Source organism: Canis aureus, chromosome 12, assembly GCF_053574225.1.
Source record: "Canis aureus isolate CA01 chromosome 12, VMU_Caureus_v.1.0, whole genome shotgun sequence".
Lineage (NCBI taxonomy): Eukaryota > Metazoa > Chordata > Mammalia > Carnivora > Canidae > Canis > Canis aureus.
Genome location: NC_135622.1, coordinates 39446018 through 39465548, shown reverse-complemented (window position 1 = coordinate 39465548; position 19531 = coordinate 39446018). Strand labels below are relative to the sequence as shown.

The 19531-nt window shown below is 37.0% G+C and overlaps 1 protein-coding gene across 5 annotated transcripts in view; it reads left to right on the top strand.

Annotated features, from left to right (window-relative positions):
- The window catches only part of SLC30A6 (solute carrier family 30 member 6), a 42278-nt gene extending 22952 nt beyond the window's left edge, over positions 1-19326 (top strand). For 3 of the 5 annotated variants that reach the window (XM_077843676.1, XM_077843675.1, XM_077843679.1), the window contains 6 exons: positions 282-330; positions 726-845; positions 7341-7443; positions 8312-8359; positions 9289-9357; positions 15777-19326. In XM_077843676.1, the coding sequence (XP_077699802.1) occupies positions 282-330; positions 726-845; positions 7341-7443; positions 8312-8359; positions 9289-9357; positions 15777-16277 (890 nt within the window). In that variant the 3' untranslated portion in view covers positions 16278-19326. Of the gene's footprint in view, positions 1-281; positions 331-725; positions 846-7340; positions 7444-8311; positions 8360-9288; positions 9358-10158; positions 10327-15776 lie in introns of those variants that run through there. The other 2 variants (XM_077843678.1, XM_077843677.1) reach the window with 2 other exon arrangements.
- Positions 19327-19531: the final 205 nt, after the last annotated feature.

Here is a 19531-nt window from a genome sequence, read left to right as displayed (position 1 = left end):
GGTTAGGAAGTTCTGCTTTACTTTTAAAAAGCCTTTAAAACTTAAAATTAATAGTAACAATGACCTGTAAGTTCACTAACTCCTTCAGGTCAGTGATACAAATCACGGAAACTGCTTTTGCTTTATTATTTGAAGGATTAAAGGGAAAGAAGGGCTAGATTTGAATAGCGTGTCCTTTTGTGAAATGTGATACAGTCATTGCCAAACTTACTTTTTAAATTAAGGAAATCAAGTATTTCTGGTAGTGCATTATAGGTAATTTAAGTGTTTTCTTCTTAAAGCTGCTAGTACGAGTTGGCTTCAAGAGCATGTTGCAGATCTTAGTCGGAGGTAAGATGTTATGTATGGGGTTTCATGATATACATAATTTAAGAGGGATCCACGAGAAATTCATCTGTTGTGGGAATTTATGTTATTCGTTGCCGAAGTTACTACATGAATCTTGCAGATTCTCCTTTTACTTTTTCTTGCTTTTTAATTGATGATACAAGAGACCTTTATGAGTGAAAGAACTTTGTTCCCAAATCCTCTTTGCTGTCTATAAAATACATAATATACATATGTATATATACATATGTATATTAATATATATATTATATATAATATATTTATATATATATAAATACATAAAATACATATGATACTAAAATACAAGTTATCTTTTACAAGATTTTCATCAGTATGACATTGAATTCTGCTAATAAATACTCTTTGTTTCTTCATAGCTTGTGTGGAATTATTCCAGGACTTAGCAGTATCTTCCTTCCCCGAATGAATCCATTTGTTTTAATTGATCTTGCTGGAGCATTTGCTCTTTGTATTACATATATGCTAATTGAAATTAAGTAAGTATTTTGTTTTGTTTTGTTTTGTTTTGTTTTCAAGGGTTTCCATTTTGGGGCCTGACTTTTAAAGGCATCTGTGGGATTGATAAGGATTAAACTTAGAGCATGTTTACTTATGGCCTATGTAACTTTGGTCAAGTTTTGTCCTTAAGTGTCTTCATCTGAAAAGTTGAGGGGTTGGATTCAAGATGTATTTTTTACCATAGTCTATAATTCAGACTGGAAAAACTGTATAAATTCCCTACTGCTGACCTGGTGAGTGAAACAGAAAGGATGGCAGTAAAAGAGAGCTAAGCCATGGCTACTGTTGCTGCGAGAAGGAAAAGGAAGTAGATGTGATACATTTTTTTAAAAGGCAACCCTTTTAGGAAAAATAATTTATAGCTGCTTTAAGCTCAGTGTTTTATGACATGATTCTTTCACTACTTACCCTTTAAGTGTTAGTGTTTACTAAGATCTGTCCTTAATTGTTCTTTTTCTTCTTTTGCATACTCTCCTAGGAGATTACATTCAATTATTTGCTTTTATTTACCACCTCTGTGGGTTTCCCAAATATTCATTCATTCATTCATTCATTCATTCATTCATTCATTCATTTATGACACAGAGAGAGAGGCAGAGATGCAGGCAGAGGGAGAAGCAGGCTCCCTGCAAGGAGCCAGACGTGGGACTTGATCTCGAGTCTCCAGGATCACGCCCCAGGCCGAAGGCGGCGCCAAACCGCTGAGCCACTCGGGTGGCCCCCAAACCTTTATTTCTAATAATACAGATGTCTGCTGAATTCCAAAAGCTGTATCTTACTGACTTCTATTCATGCCTACATCGACTGAATTATTTTCCTCATCCCCAAAGCTGTTTGTTCTTATATTTTCCATTTCGGGGAATACTACTACCATCTATTCCATTGCATTGGTTTTTTAATTGTGTTAAAATATACATAACATAAAACTAAATTTTTAACCTTTTTTTTTATTTTAACCATTTTTAAGCACACATTTCAGTGGCATTAAGTCCCTTCACATAGTTGTGTAACTATCACCATCATCCATCTTCAGAAGTTTTTCTCTTCCCTACCTGAAACTGCCTATTATACAGTAACTCCCCCTCCTCCTTGCCCCAAGCCGTGGCAACCACTCTTCTACTTTCTGTCTCTATGAATTTGATGAAGTTGGGGCACCTGGGTGGCTCAGTGGTTGAGCATCTGCCTTCAGCTTGGGTCGTCGTCCCAGAGTCCTGGGATCGGGTCCCACATCAGGCTCCCTGGAGGGAACCTGCTTCTCCCTCTGCCTATGTCCTCCCTCTCTATGTCTCTCATGAATAAGTAAATTAAAAAGAAGAAGAGGAAGAGGAAGGGGAGGGGGAGGAGAAGGAGGAGGAAGAATTTGACAAAGTACTTCCTATAAATGATATCAGACAATATTTGTCCTTTAGTGTCTGGTTTATTTCACTAAGCATAATGTTTTCACGATTCATCCATGTTGTAATATGTGTCAGAATTTTCTTCCTTTTTTGGGACACCTGGGTGGCTCAGCCGTTGAGCATCTGCTTTGGCTCAGGGCATGATCCCAGATTGCCGGGATCAAGTACCACATCAGACTTCTTCCTGCATGGAGCCTGCTTCTCCCTCTGCATATGTCTCTGCCACTCTCTCTCTCTGTCTCTCTCTCTCTGTCTCATGAATAAATATATAAAACCTTTAAAAATTTTTTTCTTCCTTTTAAGGAATAATATTGAATTATATATAAAACACATTTTGCTTATTTATCCATTGATGAATATTTGGCGTGTTCCCACCTTTTGGCTTTTGTGACTAGTGCTGCTCTGACCATGAGTGTATAAATATCTGTTTGAGTCTCTGCTTTCAGTTCTTATGGGCATATGCCCAGAAGTAGAATTGCTGGATTATATGATAATTTAGTGTTTAATTTTTTTGAGGAACTCCAAAGCATTCTTAAATAACCTACTTCTCCCTCCTCCCCTTTCCCCAAGCCAGTTCTAATTAGTCACCTAGTCTTGTGTTTGTTTGTTTTTTTTAAGTTTTTGTAGTTACTATGCTATACATTACATCCCCAGAACTTGTGACTTATAACTGCAGGTTTATACTATTTGACCACCTTCACCCATTTCTTCCCCTTCCTCATCCCCTGCATCTGACAGCCACCAAACTTCTGTGTTTCTTATGAGTTTGGATTTTTAGATTTCTTTTTTTTCTTTTATAAATTTATTTTTTTATTGGTGTTCAATTTGCCAACATACAGAACAACACCCAGTGCTCATCCCATCAAGTGCCCCCCATCAGTGCCTGTCACCCAGTCACCCCCACCCCCGGCCCACCTCCCCTTCCACCACCCCTAGTTCGTTTTCCAGAGTTAGGAGTCTCTCGTGTTCTGTCTCCCTTTCTGATATTTCCCACTCATTTTTTCTCCTTTCCCCTTTATTCCCTTTCACTACTTCTTATATTCCCCAAATGAACGAGACCATATAACGTTTGTCCTTCTCCGATTGACTTATTTCACTCACCATAATACCCTCCAGTTCTATCCACGTCGAAGCAAATGGTGGGTATTCGTCCTTTCTAATGGCTAATATTCCATTGTATACATAAACCACATCTTCTTTATCCATTCATCTTTCGATGGACACCGAGGCTCCTTCCACAGTTTGGCTATTGTGGACATTGCTGCTATAAACATCGGGGTGCAGGTGTCCCGGCATTTCATTGCATCTGTATCTTTGGGGTAAATCCCCAACAGTGCAATTGCTGGGTCGTAGGGCAGGTCTATTTTTAACTCTTTGAGGAACCTCCACACAGTTTTCCAGAGTGGCTGCACCAGTTCACATTCCCACCAACAGTGCAGGAGGGTTCCCCTCTCTCCACATCCTCTCCAACATTTGTGGTTTCCTGCCTTGTTAATTTTCCCCATTCTCACTGGTGTGAGGTGGTATCTTATTGTGGTTTTGATTTGTATTTCCCTGATGGCAAGTGATGCGGAGCATTTTCTCATGTGCTTGTTGGCCATGTCTGTGTCTTCCTTTGTGAGATTTCTGTTCATGTCTTTTGCCCATTTCATGATTGGATTGTTTGTTTCTTTGCTGTTGACTTTATTTTATTTTATTTTTTTTAAGATTTTATTTATTTATTCATGATAGTCACACAGAGAGAGAGAGAGAGAGACAGAGACACAGGCAGAGGGAGAAGCAGGCTCCATGCAGGGAGCCCAACGTGGGACTCGATCCCGGGTCTCCAGGATCGTGCCCTGGGCCAAAGGCAGGTGCTAAACCGCTGTGCCACCCAGGGATCCTGCTGTTGACTTTAATAAGTTCTTTATAGATTTTGGATACTAGCCCTTTATCTGATACGTCATTTGCAAATATCTTCTCCCATTCTGTAGCTTGTCTTTTAGTTTTGTTGACTGTATCTTTTGCTGTATAAAAGCTTCTTATCTTGATGAAGTCCCAATAGTTCATTTTTGCTTTTGTTTCTCTTGCCTTCATGGATGTATCTTGCAAGAAGTTACTGTGGCCAAGTTCAAAAAGGGTGTTGCCTGTGTCCTGCTCTAGGATTTTGATGGAATCTTGTCTCACATTTAGATCTTTCATCCATTTTGAGTTTATCTTTGTGTATGGTGCAAGAGAGTGGCCTAGTTTCATTCTTCTGCATGTGGATGTCCAATTTTCCCAGCACCATTTATTGAATAGACTTTTTTTCCAGTGGATAGTCTTTCTTGCTTTGTCAAATATTAGTTGACCATAGAGTTGAGGGTCCACTTCTGGGTTCTCTATTCTGTTCCATTGATCTGTGTGTCTGTTTTTGTGCCAGTACCACACTGTCTTGATGACCACAGCTTTGTAGTACAACCTGAAATCTGGTATTGTGATGCCCCCAGCCCTGGTTTTCTTTTTAATATTCCTGTGGCTATTCGGGGTCTTTTCTGATTCCACACAAATCTTAAAATAATTTGTTCCAACTCTCTGAAGAAAGTCCATGGTATTTTGATAGGGATTGCATTAAAGGTGTAAATTGCCCTGGGTAACATTGACATTTTCACAATATTAATTCTTCCAATCCATGAGCATGGAATATTTTTCCATCTCTTTGTGTCTTCCTCAGTTTCTTTCAGAAGTGTTCTGTAGTTTTTAGGGTATAGATCCTTTACCTCTTTGGTTAGGTTTATTCCTAGGTATCTTATGCTTTTGGGTGCAATTGTAAATGGCACTGACTCCTTAATTTCTCTTTCTTCAGTCTCATTGTTAGTGTATAGAAATGCCACTGATTTCTGGGCATTGATTTTGTATCCTGCCACACTGCCAAATTGCTGTATGAGTTCTAGCAATCTTGGGGTGGAGTCTTTTGGGTTTCCTATGTAGAGTATCATGTCATCTGAGAAGAGGAAGAGTTTGACTTCTTCTTTGCCAATTTGAATGCCTTTAATGTCTTTTTGTTGTCTGATTGGTGAGGCTAGGACTTCCAGTACTATGTTGGATAGCAGTGGTGAGAGTGAACATCCCTGTCTTGTTCCTGATCTTAGGGGAAAGGCTCCCAGTGCTTCTCCATTGAGAATGATATTTGCTGTGGGCTTTTCATAGATGGTTTTTAAGATGTTGAGGAATGTTCCCTCTTTCCCTACACTCTGAAGAGTTTTTTTTTTTTTTTTAATTTTTATTTATTTATGATAGTCACAGAGAGAGAGAGAGAGGAAGAGACACAGGCAGAGGGAGAAGCAGGCTCCATGCACCGGGAGCCCTATGTGGGATTCGATCCCGGGTCTTCAGGATCGTGCCCTGGGCCAAAGGCAGGCGCCAAACCACTGCGCCACCCAGGAATCCCCTGAAGAGTTTTGATCAGGAATAGATGCTGTATTTTGTCAAATGCTTTCTGTGCATCTAATGAGAGGATCATATGGTTCTTGTTTTTTCTCTTGCTGATATGATGAATCACATTGATTGTTTTACGAGTGTTGAACCAGCCTTGCATCCCGGAGATAAATCCTAATTGGTCATGGTGAATAATCTTCTTAATGTATTGTTGTATCCTATTGGCTAGTGTCTTGTTGAGAATTTTTGTGGATTTTTAGATTTCATATATAAGGGTGATCATAACAGTATTTGTTCATCTTATCATATCATTGAAAATGACATGATTTCTTTCCCTTTTTGGCTGAATAATATTCCATGTATATGTGTCTGTGGGTATGTATATCACATTTTTTATCCTTTCATCTTCTAATAGATACTTGGGTTGTTTCCATGTCTTGGCTATTGGAAATAATCAGTCTTGTCAGCCAGTCTGATTAGATCTTTCATTTTAATGTTTATTTGTCTCCTCCTTCCCATACTCAGTGCTGCTGCCCATATTAAGACCTTATCATTTCCTTGGTCTAATTTGAATAGTCTTCTGGTCTTCTAACTATCACTCTCACACATCTCTAGTTATCTTCCATTTTGCTCCTAACAGCATCATTCAAAATTGCAAGTCTGGCCATAATATTTCCAGTTTCAAAATTCTCCTGTTTGCATATTTGAGAAAAAACTTGTTAGCGTAAGCCCCTACCACTCTGGCCATCCAGGCATGTGTACTGCTGATACACCTGCTGTGGTTTCAGTGCTGTATCAGGACTTTCACACCCTTGCACTTGCTGCTTCCCTGTCTGCAATATCTTCCTCCCATTGGCTCACTTATCTTGGAAGAGTCAGCTCAGATGTCACCTCTTTTTATATTTAGCCCTTCTGGATTATTCCTTCCTCAGGAGGCTTGTCACTCACTCCTCTCTGCATCCATGAAACCTTGTAGGACTTCTTTTTTCCCAAATGGCTTTATTTTCCTTACATGGGCATCTCCTGCTATTTCAAAGGTAGGGACTATGTCTTACCTCATGTTTCTATCCCCAGCATTTGGGGAAAAAGTAAGAGTTCAGGATCAGCTTGTAAACATGGGCATTTTGGTCTGTCTTCTTAATAGAACAGTTTGAACTCCTGATGAGTGTTGCACTTTTGTGGCCATGTTCCTCTGACAAAGTCCTGTAGAATCTCACATTATATATAATTCCTGGGTAATTTCAAAAATTCTTAGTAGTAATAATTGGAAAGTTATTGTTTACAGGAAAATTGCCAGCATCACTGATGAAATACATTAGTCTTCTCTCTATCAGAAATTACTAGTTGAAGGTTTTTATTTGTGGAACAAGTGAATATATGTGAAATCTTTCTACTTTGTAAGTAGATTGAGAATAGATAGTGGGGAAATGTTCACATATTTTTTCTTCACCATCTCTTCAAATTGCTTAACATAATTATTATTTTCCATTAAACTTGGGCAAGAAAGGATTCTGAAAACTTTTCCTTTTTTTTTTTTTTTTTTGAGATGACCTTGTTCCAGTAGCGGCCAGTATTGGTATAACAGTCCTGTTGCTTTAGATAATTAATGTTTTGGAAATGGAATTGTAAGTAGCCCAATGAATTATACATCTAAGATTTAGAATTGGTTTTTCCTTTTAGTAATTATTTTGCTGTAGACACTGCATCTGCAATAGCCATTGCTCTGATGACGTTTGGCACTATGTATCCCATGAGCGTGTACAGTGGCAAAGTATTACTGCAGGTAAGGGTCTTCTTTTAATGCACGTCTTAATATTAGCCATGTTTTTCAACCAGATTATAAAGTTATATGTGCTCTTCTACCAGATAGTGAAATTTTTAGCAACTGGAGGCCCCCATCAGAAATAGTCAAAAATTTCTAGTCTGTATAGTAAGAACCAAATGAAATTCTGTTGGCCCATAAAATAGACACAGATCTTCCTGTATTTATAATAAAAGACAAAATCATAAACTAAAAATATTTTGCCTTTAATGTTTCAAGTGAAAAGTGTTACTTAGAAATTTTTTTTACATATTGATTTCCTCCCAATTATTGTGCTTTGTCTATTTTGTAATTTGATTGTGATTGTTTTCTTATTTCCTGTCATTGAATTAGTGAGATTTTGAAATTTCAAACTTAAAATTTAAAAGGCAGATTACTATGTATTTAAACAATAGGAATATCATAGACAAGTACCTGAATACAAAGATAGTTTCCCATTGATGAATGTATATGTAAGCACTGCTCTTCCTTATGTCTTACCTTCATGCCTTTTCTGAAACTTAGGAGTACTAGCTCTAGCTCCAGAGGCAGTAATAACAATAAGATAATAGTTGCATGTGCTAAGCCATATACAAAATATTTTTAGTTGATTGATTCTTCAGGGTTTGTTTGGGACTAGAGATAGAGCTTCTTTGTGTGATAAAAAATAAATATGGGCTGATTCTTAATGACCCACTAGTGGAGCCAACTGAAACCTCTCTTCCCTAAATCATATAGGGCACTTGTCAAAGCAAAGCTGATATAACCCGATTTTTTAGTTTTAGGAGCACTGTGCAAATGTTTCTTATCTCCACAGATTATTCATATTTTATTTTTATTTTTTCTCCAGACAACACCACCCCATGTTATTGGTCAGTTGGACAAACTTATCAGAGAGGTAAGGTGGAATAGTAAATAAAATCATTTTAATTATATGACAGCAGGAATTATAATAACAAAAGTACAAAAATTTGAGGAATTGCTCAGTCTGAAAGCTTAAAGTAAATGTAGAAGGGAAGATAATGGTCTAGCAACCACCCTACCAGCTATGTAAATGCTATGGTTTTTATGAGTCTGTATTCAAATCCAGGATTTTGATTAGTCAAAGGCCACTTTTACATGTTGATTCTTTCACCACGTAACATTGATCTGTGAGTTTAGATTTTGTATCGTATAAATATCCACCTCTTCACTAATGAAGGAATAGATAATTGAATTACTTGGATTTTGAAAGTATTTAAACTTAGTTGTTGTTATCACAAAGGCCACTTTTACCAATATAGTTGGCTCCTTGTCTCAGCTAATGAAGTTGTGTCATTGTACCAGTGGTCCATACACAATGTATCTGGTCTTGGAATTTCCTTTTGGCACACGTTCAAATAACATCTTGTTGTGCAGAAATTTGTTAAGAGGGAATACAGGGAAAGAAATGATAGAGAAGACCCCCCAAAATGGGGGAAAACCTAATACTCCAGGTGCTAGACATAAAATATATGACATACTGAGATAAAAAAAAAAATACGACATTGAGATAAAAAAAAAAAAAAAAGAACCATACACTGTTGAACAAGGTGATGCTGGGAGTAGGTGATACGGACCTGGTTCTGAAAGGAATGGGCCAGACAAGAAACAGAATCCAAGGCCTGTGACTCACCACTGAACAAGTAGAAATGATCTTTTGAGTGATCTGGGACATGTCTTGGCTAATGAGTATCCTCACACAGGGTCGGGCCATGTCATTTCTAGGCTTAGATTAAGTCTGCAATGTGACTGAATTGTTTTGAATGTGACAAATACAAACAACCTTATTTCTTTGTTTTTGGTTAGGTCTCAACTTTGGATGGAGTTTTAGAAGTTCGAAATGAGCATTTTTGGACTCTAGGTTTTGGCACATTGGTATGTTCCCCATATGAATTTAGATCATTTAAAACATAGTTTAGAATTTTTAAAATTGAAAAAAGCATTTCCATAAATTCTTTTATAGAGCCTTTGATGACCATTTGTGTTCTATAGAGTCTAAAATGTAGATGGATTCAGTATCCTTTTTTTTTTTATTTAAGATTTATGTATTTATTCATGAGAGACAGAGAAAGAGGCAGAGATATAGGCAGAGGGAGAAGCAGGCTTCCCACAGGGAGCCTGATGTGGAACTCGATCCCGGATCCCAGGATTATGCCCTGAGCCAAAGGCAGATGCTCAATTGCTGAGCCAGTATCAGTATCTAACTTCCTGGATTCAGTATCACAATTGAGATTAATTGAGGTATATTTCTCTTTTTTTTTTTCCTTTCAAACTACTGTTAATGATCTTAATACTGGGTTGTCCACATAAGACAAATCTATAGTCACACATTACTGAATATGAAAATATTTGAAAAGTTAGGGACTCCTGGGTGACTCAGTGGTTGAGCATCTGACTTTGGCTCAGGGCATGATCCTGGAGTACTGGGATCTAGTCCCACATCAAGCTCCCTGCATGGAAACTGCTTCTTCCTCTCTCTGTCTCTCATGAATAAATAAAATATTTTAAAAGAAAAGAAAAGAAAATACGAAAAGTAAAAAGTACAGGTTTTTTTTTTTTTTTTTAATTGCAGTTCTGCCTTTGGAGGTTTTGCTGATAAAGAGTTACGATAACACAACTTGCTTCAGCATAGAATTCTGTGTTTTTTTTTTTAAGATATTATTTATTTATTCATAGAGACAGAGAGAGAGAGAGAGAAGCAGAGACACAGGCAGAAGGAGAAGCAGGCTCCATGCAAAGAGCCTGACGTGGGACTCAATCCAGGGTCTCCAGGATCATGCCCTGGGCTGCAGGTGGCACTATACCGCTGCGCCACCAGGGCTGCCCTGAATTCTGTGTTATTTATGTTTATCTTAAAAATAAAACCAATTATTTTACTGGTAAAAATGAGTTTCTTTGAAAATAGCAGAGAATTGCAGTTTGGGACTAGCAAGCAACAGCAAAACCAGAGACAAGTCTGGAGAACGAGAGAGGACTGCTCTTTTATAGAGGAAAGGGGGAAGTGGAAAGCACTGTTGTAAATGAGAAATCCAGTGGAGGAAACTGGGAGTTCAAGTGTGGTGGCTCTCATTGTGCTGAGTTGTGGCAGTCTCTCATTGGCTGGACTGTTGCCGGAAAGAAAGCCTCCTTCCTCCTGCTGATGTGATAAAATAGTAACGAAAGTAGTATGGACTTGACCTCTCTTATGTTGAGTCTGCAGTTGACTAGGGGTAATGGGCCTGAGAGGCCCTCCCTCCTGGCCTCCTGACTTCATTTTAGTAAGATTTCCTTTTATTAATTTCACAAATCCACTTTGGACCTATTGTCAGAGAGACTGTTATGGTGTAGTTTCATTCCTGGAAACGTAATGCTGAAGAAAACACTGAAAAGTACTCAGAAAAAGCTTTTCTTTATCCCCATAAGCCTTTCATGTAGAGAAACCTGCTGTGACATTTCATTCATACTCATATATTTACTCCATAGAAAACAAAACTGTGCTGTTTATAATTTGCTCTTTTCACTTAATATGTCATGAACAGTTTTTCTGTGTCATTAAATACTACTATTGTGGTCAAAATATTTTTTCTCTTAAATGCAACTTGATCTTTGCCTTTGGGCAAAAGTGGTTGTTTTTGCTTGTTTTTTTGTTTTTGTTTTTTTTAAGTTTAGGAATTTCATTAGAATATATCTTGGTGTTGGTCTTTCTGAATTAGTTACTCCAGGTGTGCAGTATATCCTTTCAAAAATGTGATTTCAAAAAAGTTTTGTTAACTTTCAGGAAAGTTTTATTTTGTTCTCTTGCTTTTATTATCTTCTTTAGGAACTCCTATTATAAGCTTGTTGGATCTTTACCTTTCTTCCATATTTGTTACTTTCTTTCAGTTTATTATCTCTTCCATTCCTTTGATTTTTAAAACTTTCCTTCTCTTCACCTTTTATTTCTCTTATAGTAGACCTGTATGTTTATTTGCTTTTGTATTCCTTCTAATTTGGTCTTAATTTCTGAAGTGATTGTTTTTTCTTGTATTTCTCACTGTCATCTCATTTCTGAGGTTTTCTTTTTTCTTTTTTCTTTTTTTTTTTAAGTAGACTCCACACCCAGAGTGGAGCCCAACACAGGGCTTGAACTCACGACCCTAAGATCAAGACCTGAGCTGAAATCAAGAGTCGGATGCTTAACCGACTGAGCCACCCAGGCGCTCCTCATTTCTGAGGTTTTCTAATGTTGATTTATATTGTGCTTGTTTCATGTCTTTTGGTTTGTTTTGAAAAAATAGGTGCATAGTTCTCATTCGTTTTGTAGGTAAATCTTTCTGGTGCTCTTTTTTAAATCTGTCCTTCTCTTTTTTTCTTATAATAACTTTGTCTGTGATTTGATTCAGTCCTTTTCTGTTGCCCCTTTTTATGTAAAATTGTTTTCCTAAACTTTAAAATAAGAAGTGGTTTAGGGTAGTGTGTTTGAGTTTATGGTTCTAAGGCTCCCTCTTCTGATGAGTCTGTGAAATGAAAATTTTTTCTTTCTCCTGGTTCTTTTCCTCCCATTTGTATCTGAAGTTCTTCATCTTTTGTTTCTACTGTGTTGCTCAATTTGGATTCATAGATTCAGATACACTTGTTTCTTCTTATTATGGGGCTCTGTGCTGGAAGAGAGCTTTGCTTGGTTACTTTGAAGAGCTCTCAGGGCTTTGGCTGCTCCAGCTCTTCTCTCTTATTGCAGACTCAGTCAGTGTATTCACCCACTATTGAAATGTGTAGAAGCCCTCCCAGTTTCCCAGCTGCCTTCTCAGATTTGCTGTCCTCGATTTCCATTAAGTACAGGTTAGCTGCTTTGAGGTTTTTAGGTCAGTCAGATATCCTGTCGCTTCCTCCTCCACAGATGCTGATACCTTGCAGGTTTTACACCTTGTGATTAGGGTTTCTTAAGGGAACCGTGCTCATCTATTTTTTTTTTTTTTTTTATAGATGTTGTCCCTAGGTTTTTGGACTTCATGTCTTAGTTTCTCTGTTTTTCTGGGGACATTTGGGGCACTTCAAAAAAAGTGCCACTGTAAACTGCTGTAGTTCAGGAATCCCAACATAATTTTTAATGACTGCAGTTTGATATTATATGAATATGCTATCATTTATTTAATCAGTCCCCAATAGACAAAGTGGTAGTCCATTTTTCCCATATAAACAAGCTGTGATGAACATTTTTTTAAAAGATTTTATTTATTTATTCATGAGAAACAGAGAGACTAAGAGGCAGAGACACAGGCAGAGGGTGAAGCAGGCTCCATGCAGGGAGCCAGATGTGGGACTAGATCCCTGGTCTCTAGGGTCACGCCCCAGGCCAAAGGCAGGTGCTGAACCGCTGAGCCATCCAGGGATTCCCTGTGATGAACATATTTGTGGAATAATCTTTGCATATACTTGTGATAATTCCTTAATATTAACTTTTAGAAGTGGCTTTTGTGAGTCAAAGATTATTCGTATTGAGGCAACTCTTTTAAATCTTTTTATTTATTTATTTTTTTAATTTACGATAGTCACACACACAGAGAGAGAGAGAGAGCCAGAGACACAGGCAGAGGGAGAAGCAGGCTCCATGCACCGGGAGCCCGATGTGGGATTCGATCCCAGGTCTCCAGGATCGCGCCCTGGGCCAAAGGCAGGCGCCAAACCGCTGCGCCACCCAGGGATCCCTTGAGGCAACTCTTGATCTCAAGGTTGTTGGTTCTAGTTCCACATTGGGTGTAGAGATTACCTAAGAATAAAATCTTTTTTAAAAAAGGGATATTTACATTTTTACAGGTTTTGATACAACCAATCACTTTCCAAAAATGGCTGTACCAATTCACATTCCTACAGGAATGTAGTTCGTTTTTTAAAAAAGATTTATTTCTTTTAGAGAAAGAGAGAGTGGGAGTGAGGGGCAGAGGAAGAGAGAGAGGGAGAGAAGAGAGGAGGAGAAAGAGTCCCAAGCAGACTCCATGCTAAGGGTAGAGCCCGACAAGGGACTCAATCTCACCTTCTGAGATCACAACCTGAGTCAAAACCAAGAGTCAGACACTCAACTGTGCCACCTAGGCACTCCCAAATGTCATTTTTAATCATTCTTTTAATTTTACCAATTATTTTTTTTTTAATTCACGAGAGAGAGAGAAGCAGAGGCATTGGCAGAGAGAGAAGCAAGCTTCCTATAGGGAGCCCAGTATGGGACTTGATCCCATGACCCCGGGATCACGACCAGAGTCAAAGGCAGATGCTCAACCTCTGAGCCACCCAGGCATCTCTGATTTTACCAATCTTAATGAAATAGTAGATAAGTGGGGTTTTTTTAGCTGGGTGGCTTATAAACAAAAAGAATAAAGTCATCCAGCTGTTCAGAATGTGATTATCTAACCCTGCACCCATGTAGTGACTAATTAAGACCAAGGACAAAATAAACCATGCTTCTGAGCTGCCAGGAATAGTTGTTACAGAAGCCATAAATTAATGCAAATACCATAGTCACATCAGATTCTGTTCAAGCTCCTGCACAGAAATGGTTTTCACTTTTTTTAATTGCTTTAATTTCCATAGCAGACTGAAAAAGGTTACAGTGTCTTTTATAGTTTTGTCTAATGATAACTAAGATGGCAGTGGCCAAGAAAGGGAGGAATCAAAGATGACTTCATTTCTAGACATGGCTTATCTTACATAAAAATAAACTAGAAGTCAACATGAAACATTATAAATATTTTTTCCATCTTAATGATTGACAGTCACTCACTACTGTTAAAGTCATAGATTCAGACACATTGTAACTAAACCAACTTCTTGGCTAATTTATGTGCAGTTTATTCTTTGTTATAATTTTTTCTCTTTTGAGAATCTGAGTTTATCTAGAAGTCAACATTGATTTTTCTTTTTTTAAAGAGAAGGAGGGGTGGGGTAGGGAAGGGCAGAGGGAGAAGGAGAGAATCCTAAGCAGGCTTCATGCTCAGTGCAGAGCCTGATGTGAGGCTTGATCTCATGACCCTGAGATCATGACCTGAGCCAAAACTAAGAGTCGGACACTAACTGACTGAACCACCCAAGTGCCTGTCTGCTGGACATTTTATTTAATTTTATTTACTCTATACTTTTACTTTAGTGTTGTTATGGAAATAGTAACTGATTCTTAGAAAAATTAAAACTTGTAACTAATTCAAAGAGAAGAGAATAAAAACCTTTAATTCTACCATCTAGAGATAAGTGCTGTTACTCTTGGCTGTTTTTCTGTCCGTGTGTGTTTTAAACAAAATAGGATCATTGTTGTACCTACTATTTTACTGTTTACTTTAAAAAAACATAACGTATGATGTCTTTTCAATAAACAGACTTTAGCCATCATTGTAATGCTTGGGGTTCTCTCTCCTCATAGTAACCCAGGCTTGAAACCTTCAGATCATCTTTGATTGTTAGTTGGTCCATCTCCCTCATCTCCTACATCCAGTTGGGTATCAGATCCCCGCTCATCTAACCCATGAAATAGCATGAATCCATCTTTCCCTCTCTGATCCCACTGTCTTTGTTCTGTCTCAGCTCTCTTCATTTCTGACCTAGACTGTGGCAGTCATTTCTTACCTAATTACCAGTCATTTATACCTATAATTTTTCTAAACTTTCATTATTTTACTTCTGATGGATTGCTGGTGTTAAAACTCCTTATCATGATTTTTAGAGTTCTCTGTTAGCTTTTCTTTTAACCTTACTACCTGCTTATCTTTCTTTCTTTCTACATTCTTTCTTTCCTTGTTTCCTCTTTCCTTCTTTTTTGTTCTCTTTCATTCTTTTTCTGCCACCTGAAATATTTGTACTTTTTTATATATTAGTAAAATTGCTTATCCTTGTCCAAACATGCCATGCATTTTAATTGCTATTCCTTCACCTTAGAATGCCTGTCTCCACCTTTTGAAATTGCATTTAACCATCAACCCTAGATCAAATCCCATCTTTTGAAGTCTTTCTCAGTTTGAATAAGTAGCTACCTTTTCTGTCCTTCCATTGCATTTTCTCCATACTGTATATTCTGCATTAGGTTGTAACATGCCTGTCTTCCTCCTACATATATTTCTCTTTTTTTTATATTTTAAAAAGTCACGTTTTATTTAAAAGAATCACAAAGAACTTCATTAACTCTTCATGTTGATAATCCCTACTGAGTAGTCTTTAAGGAATATCAAAACATTATATCTCTTGTTGTAAAGAAGGTATCAGGTACAGTTATAACCAAATGTTTATTTCTAATGGAATTTTCAGTGGTATAATTTTAAGGATCTCTTTCCTATGATTTTGCCCTTTTTTTTTAGGCTGGATCAGTGCATGTAAGAATTCGACGAGACGCAAATGAACAAATGGTTCTTGCTCATGTGACCAATAGGCTGTACACTCTGGTGTCTACTTTGACTGTACAAATTTTCAAGGATGATTGGATTAGACCTGCCTTACTGTCTGGGCCTGTTGCAGCCAACGTCCTAAACTTTTCAGATCATCACATAATTCCAATGCCTCCTTTAAAGAGTACTGATGATTCAAACCCTGTCACATCAACTCCAAATAAACCTAGTAGTCCACCTCCAGAATTTTCCTTTAACACCCCTGGAAAAAACGTGAACCCAGTTATTCTGCTAAACACCCAAACAAGACCTTATGGTTTGGGTCTTAATCATGGACACACACCTTATAGTAGCATACTTAATCAAGGACTTGGAGTTCCAGGAATTGGAGCAAGCCAAGGACTCAGGACTGGTTTTACAAATATGCCAAGTAGATATGGAACTAACAATAGAATTGGACAACCAAGACCATGATGTACTGTACTTTAATTTATTTTTATGAGGAATATTGACTCCTTGACTTCCAATTTATTTAGTAATCCAACTGTGCATTGACTGTTCAATCATTTACTCTAAATGTTAGAGAGTAGTAAGGTTTGTTCACATTACATGAAACCGATGAAACTATATTTTTGTAAAATGTATTTGGGGCTGTGAGAACCTTCTAAATGTTGTAGGGTTAAATAGGCTTCTTATAGAAAGCGTGTTTCTCTAAATTTGAATTTTGCTATTTTTGGTTTTGTAGTTGACTGCAGTTTGATAGACATTATCTTTACAATAAGAGAACCACTTGATGGAGCAGATCTGTCACATAATTAAAAGTATAATATTTTCTTCAGTGAAATTTATAAACATGCTTCTTGAATAATGATATACATTTTAGGAAAGGAAAAAAATGTCCATTCCAAAAGTAAAAGTCTCTTTTATAGCGTATCCAAACTTAATTGCTACATTTTTCTTTGAGGTCCTCCTGATTTATGTCTTGCAAAAGAAAAGCAGAATTTTTTATCAGAAATTTTAGAACATATTCTACTATCTAGCATAATTTGAAAATTTAAATTATCCATTTTTTTTATAGTTTCTCTCATTAAAATATTTTCAGTACATTTATAAATAGTCCGTGGTTCTCAAAGTGTTATTTTGGTTAAATGAATACCAAATCCTTTGGTAATGTGAACTGAAGGAATCCCAGTTTTCTGTCTTACATTTAATCAAATACTGACATAATAAGCAGAAAACATCAAAAACCCAAATACTGACATAATGATGAAATTTATCTTTTTTTGTGACCTTTTCATTGGTTGACTTTTTAATAACAAATAAAATATATAAAATATATGATAAAATATATGGAATTCCATGCATAGTATAGGAATTGTATCTTTTCAAAGTTGCATAAACAAATTGAGTTTACATTATATAATTTTACCAAAACATAATAGACCCTAGATTATAAAATACAGTATTGTTAGATGTATGACAGGCAGTTTCTAATTTATTTTGTTTTGCTTTGTCCAAATCATAAATTGTTAACTGTGATGAAGTGTGAGAATCATATGGATTATTTTATTTTTTTATTATCTTCCAAATGCAAATGTTAAGGACTTGCCAACATGGCCAGTATTACTTATAAAAAGTATCACAAGCAGCAAATTACAAAAATTACCTGAATTTGTTTTGTTTTGTTTTTATTATGAGTTTTATAATTAGAATTTTAAAAAAGGAATTTTGAGAGTGCATTCAGCTTTTCTGGAACCTAGTACTTCTGGAGATTTGTGACTTTTCCAGCCATCAGCTGACTATGTAGAAAAAGATTTTTGTTTTTGAAGAATTTGTAAGTTTCTTCAGTAAACTCATCCTTTTTAAAATATGAGCAACACTTCCAAGTCCAATTTCATAGTGGAATCACAAACATCCAAGAAGCCACCTCTGTCAAGCAGAATTCTAGTCATCCTGTAATAAGTGACCATGTCCCAACTTTTGCATGGTGAGGAGTTGGTCATTGTCTTTAACATCTGCAACCCTGTTCAGGCATTTGACCTGTTGAAGAAAGAGAGCACATACTACTTTGACTGCTGGGGAAAATGAAACTTCGTAAAATGTAATAAGGAAACCAGTTCCTTGTCCTTTGTCTTATGTTCTCCAATGTTAGTATACCTATTATTGGTCTACTATTACAGGGTGATTTTTCCTCCATTGACCTCATCCAAGTGGGTCATGTATGAAATGTGAAGAACTGCCATGTACCAAGTCTGTGCTGCCACCCTTTGCATGTCTTTTCCATTCTCATGGGATTTTTAAAGTGTGCAGGTACTGAAAACAATTCTGCATGAGGTTAAATGCCTATTTCCTCAACACCTATTCAGAGGCAACACCTGTGTAGTTGTCCCACCAAAGGTGCTTTGATACTCGCCTACACTATTTAAGAAATTTCCTGTGGGTTTGAAAAGAATTGGCTCTACTTGCTGAAATTCACTGATGCCAACTGCTGTGAGTGACATTGGTCCATGCATTATTATATAAGAAAGTCTTATTTGCCGGGCTCTGGCCAGCATCTGGATATGAAAACAAGAAACTTGACCAACATAGGCTTATGCTTATAGGGCAGTAGTCTTACAAGTAAATCTTGCCACAGAGTCACTTGAAGCTAAACAAAGAAGAAAGTGTGAATTGAATATTTGGCCCATGGCTTGTGATTAGGAGCAAGTTTTCATGGAGTGCGATTAACCCTTTCTGAGAAAACACCGTACTCTAACATACTGTAATGGAAAAAACACTGGACTAGAAGTCAAGAATTTTGGATTCTGAGCCTGATGCTGCCACTATGTAAGTAGTTTTGTTACCATGGGCAAGTCACTTAACTCCTCTGAGCTTTATCATCTGTAAAGTTAGGGTGGGGAATGAACTAGTTGATCTGTAAATAATTAGCTCTATAATTTTATGACTAAATCTACAGATTATGCCCATTTGCTAAACAACATTGTGCACGGAATGTCCTTTCAGTGACTACCTCAGCATACAGGCCAAGTGTTACCTACACCAACACCCAAGCCATTAATTTGAGGTGCCAGGAGAATAGAAGGTGAACTGCAGGCTAACACCATTTAAGTTTTTGTTTATTTCAGACTTGCCTTGACTTAAATCTGTTAAAATTAAGCAGATTTTTCTTAGACTTCTTTCTTTGTGGGGAAGGATTATTTTGTGGGGTGTTGGAGAAAAGTTTAGGACAGGGTGCCCTTATCTTCCTAGGGTACAAAAGAATCAGTTACATTTTTCTTTCTTCCTTAATCTCTGAACATACGGTTGGAATTACATACATGTATCAGCAAATGGAGAGGTCCTGAATTTCAAGCCTCTGATTTAGCTGCTCGTAAACTGCCAATTTTTTGCTTGACTATAGTATGCCAATCTTTTTGGGAGTCTAATCTGCTTCTTATATAAGGAAATGCTTTTTACATTCCAGATTGTTTAAATCACACTGTTTGAATAAAGAACATACATGGAGTTTTCTGATCCTAAATAATTTTGGCTTGTTTCTTTATTCAATAGCTATTTATTGGTCATTTAATTTAATTTAATTCAGGAAATACTTGGTACATGCCAGGCACTAAGTAAATGTGCATACAATATATCAATTTTTGTGACCTATTCTTGAAACCAAGGGGAACACAAGGATAAATAAAAAGTCCTGTCAAGTACCTGGTAATCATACTTGTGATGAGACAGAA